The sequence below is a fragment of the Octopus bimaculoides genome, chromosome 30 (genome assembly GCF_001194135.2).
Source record: "Octopus bimaculoides isolate UCB-OBI-ISO-001 chromosome 30, ASM119413v2, whole genome shotgun sequence".
NCBI lineage: Eukaryota > Metazoa > Mollusca > Cephalopoda > Octopoda > Octopodidae > Octopus > Octopus bimaculoides.
In genome coordinates this window covers 1,718,337-1,719,690 of record NC_069010.1, presented here as the reverse complement: position 1 = coordinate 1,719,690, position 1,354 = coordinate 1,718,337, and the positions used below count along the sequence as shown (strand labels likewise).

Here is a 1,354-nt window from a genome sequence, read left to right as displayed (position 1 = left end):
TGACTTGCGGACGAACCCCTTTATCTTTCAGGCTTTACCTTATTAGGACCCCTTTATAAACGCTTATGAAATTTATACATAAATATTTGCTTAAAATAACATATATTTTTTACATTTGTTTAATTAACAGTATTTAACAAAATAGGTTTATTGTCAATTAGAAGATTTCGATTAAAAAACATATATAAAATCAAATTGCCCATAAAAAGTATTTGCTGTCTACGGACTCCCTGTCTTGTCCTTGCGGACCAGTTTGAAAACTCCTGGTTTAGAGTCAAGATTTGGCTGCTATTTTCAGCATGGCGGTATCTCTTAGATCAGGGGTTTTCAAACTTTTTAACTTGCGGACCCCTTTATATTTCAGGCTTTACCTTATAAGGACCCCCTTATAAACGCTTATGAAATTTAAACATACATATTTGCTTAAAATAACATATATTTTTTACATTTGTTTAATTAACAGTATTTAACAAATAGGTTTATTGTCAATTAAAAAATATATATAAAATCAAATTGCCCATAAAAAGTATTTGTTGTCCACGGACCACAGTTTCAAAACCCCTGTACTAAGCAACAGCACAAACGCACGCGCGTACACACACAACTGAGCAAGAAGTAAAATGAAGGGAGAAAACTCACCTGGCCCAAACGTTTTTGACCAGCCCACACGGAAGTGTGAATGATTTTTAGGAACAACTGTCCAGTTCGAGGATTGAAAATGAAAATGGCTCCGTTGATGGGTTTCGTTGTTAAATTCCCTTCAAACGTCTGCAAATATAAATCATTAAATAAATGCCAGAGACTTTAAAATGGATCCCTTATATTGTTAAATTTACGTCGAACTTTTGAATTCTGAAAATAGTTTGGTTTCGTATTATAATCCAACCTGGAATTATGTACAAATCCAGGAATAAGACACCTGATGACTATCACAGATCAAACTGGTTGAAACATTGTATAGATGGAAATATTGTGGATATTTACAGCGTAAAGATGACTAGTTCTTATCCAGTCTTGTTTCTATGTACAGATCCAGGAATTGTTGTTGTTTTGGCACTCTCTCGCTTACGACGACGAGGGTTCCAGTTGATCCGATCGACGGAACAGCCTGCTCGTGAAATTAATGTGCAAGTGGCTGAGCACTCCACAGACACGTGTACCCTTAGCGTAGTTCTCGGGGGTATTCAGCGTGACGCAGAGTGTGACAAGGCTGACCCTTTGAATTACAGGCACAACAGAAACAGGAAGAAAGAGTGAGAGAAAGTTGTGGTGAAAGAGTACAGCAGGGTTCGCTTTAGGTGTTTTCGCTCAATAAACACTCACAAGGCCCGGTCTGGGAATCGAAACCGCGATC

At 37.4% G+C, this 1,354-nt stretch overlaps 1 protein-coding gene across 1 annotated transcript in view; it reads right to left on the bottom strand.

The window, feature by feature from the left end:
* Nucleotides 1-1,354, bottom strand: part of LOC106883575 (pre-mRNA-processing-splicing factor 8) — an 86,626-nt gene that overhangs the window by 17,387 nt on the left and 67,885 nt on the right. The window contains exon 28 of the mRNA XM_052978062.1: nt 599-768. Coding sequence (XP_052834022.1) covers nt 599-768 — 170 coding nt within the window. The remainder of the gene's footprint in view (nt 1-598; nt 769-1,354) is intronic.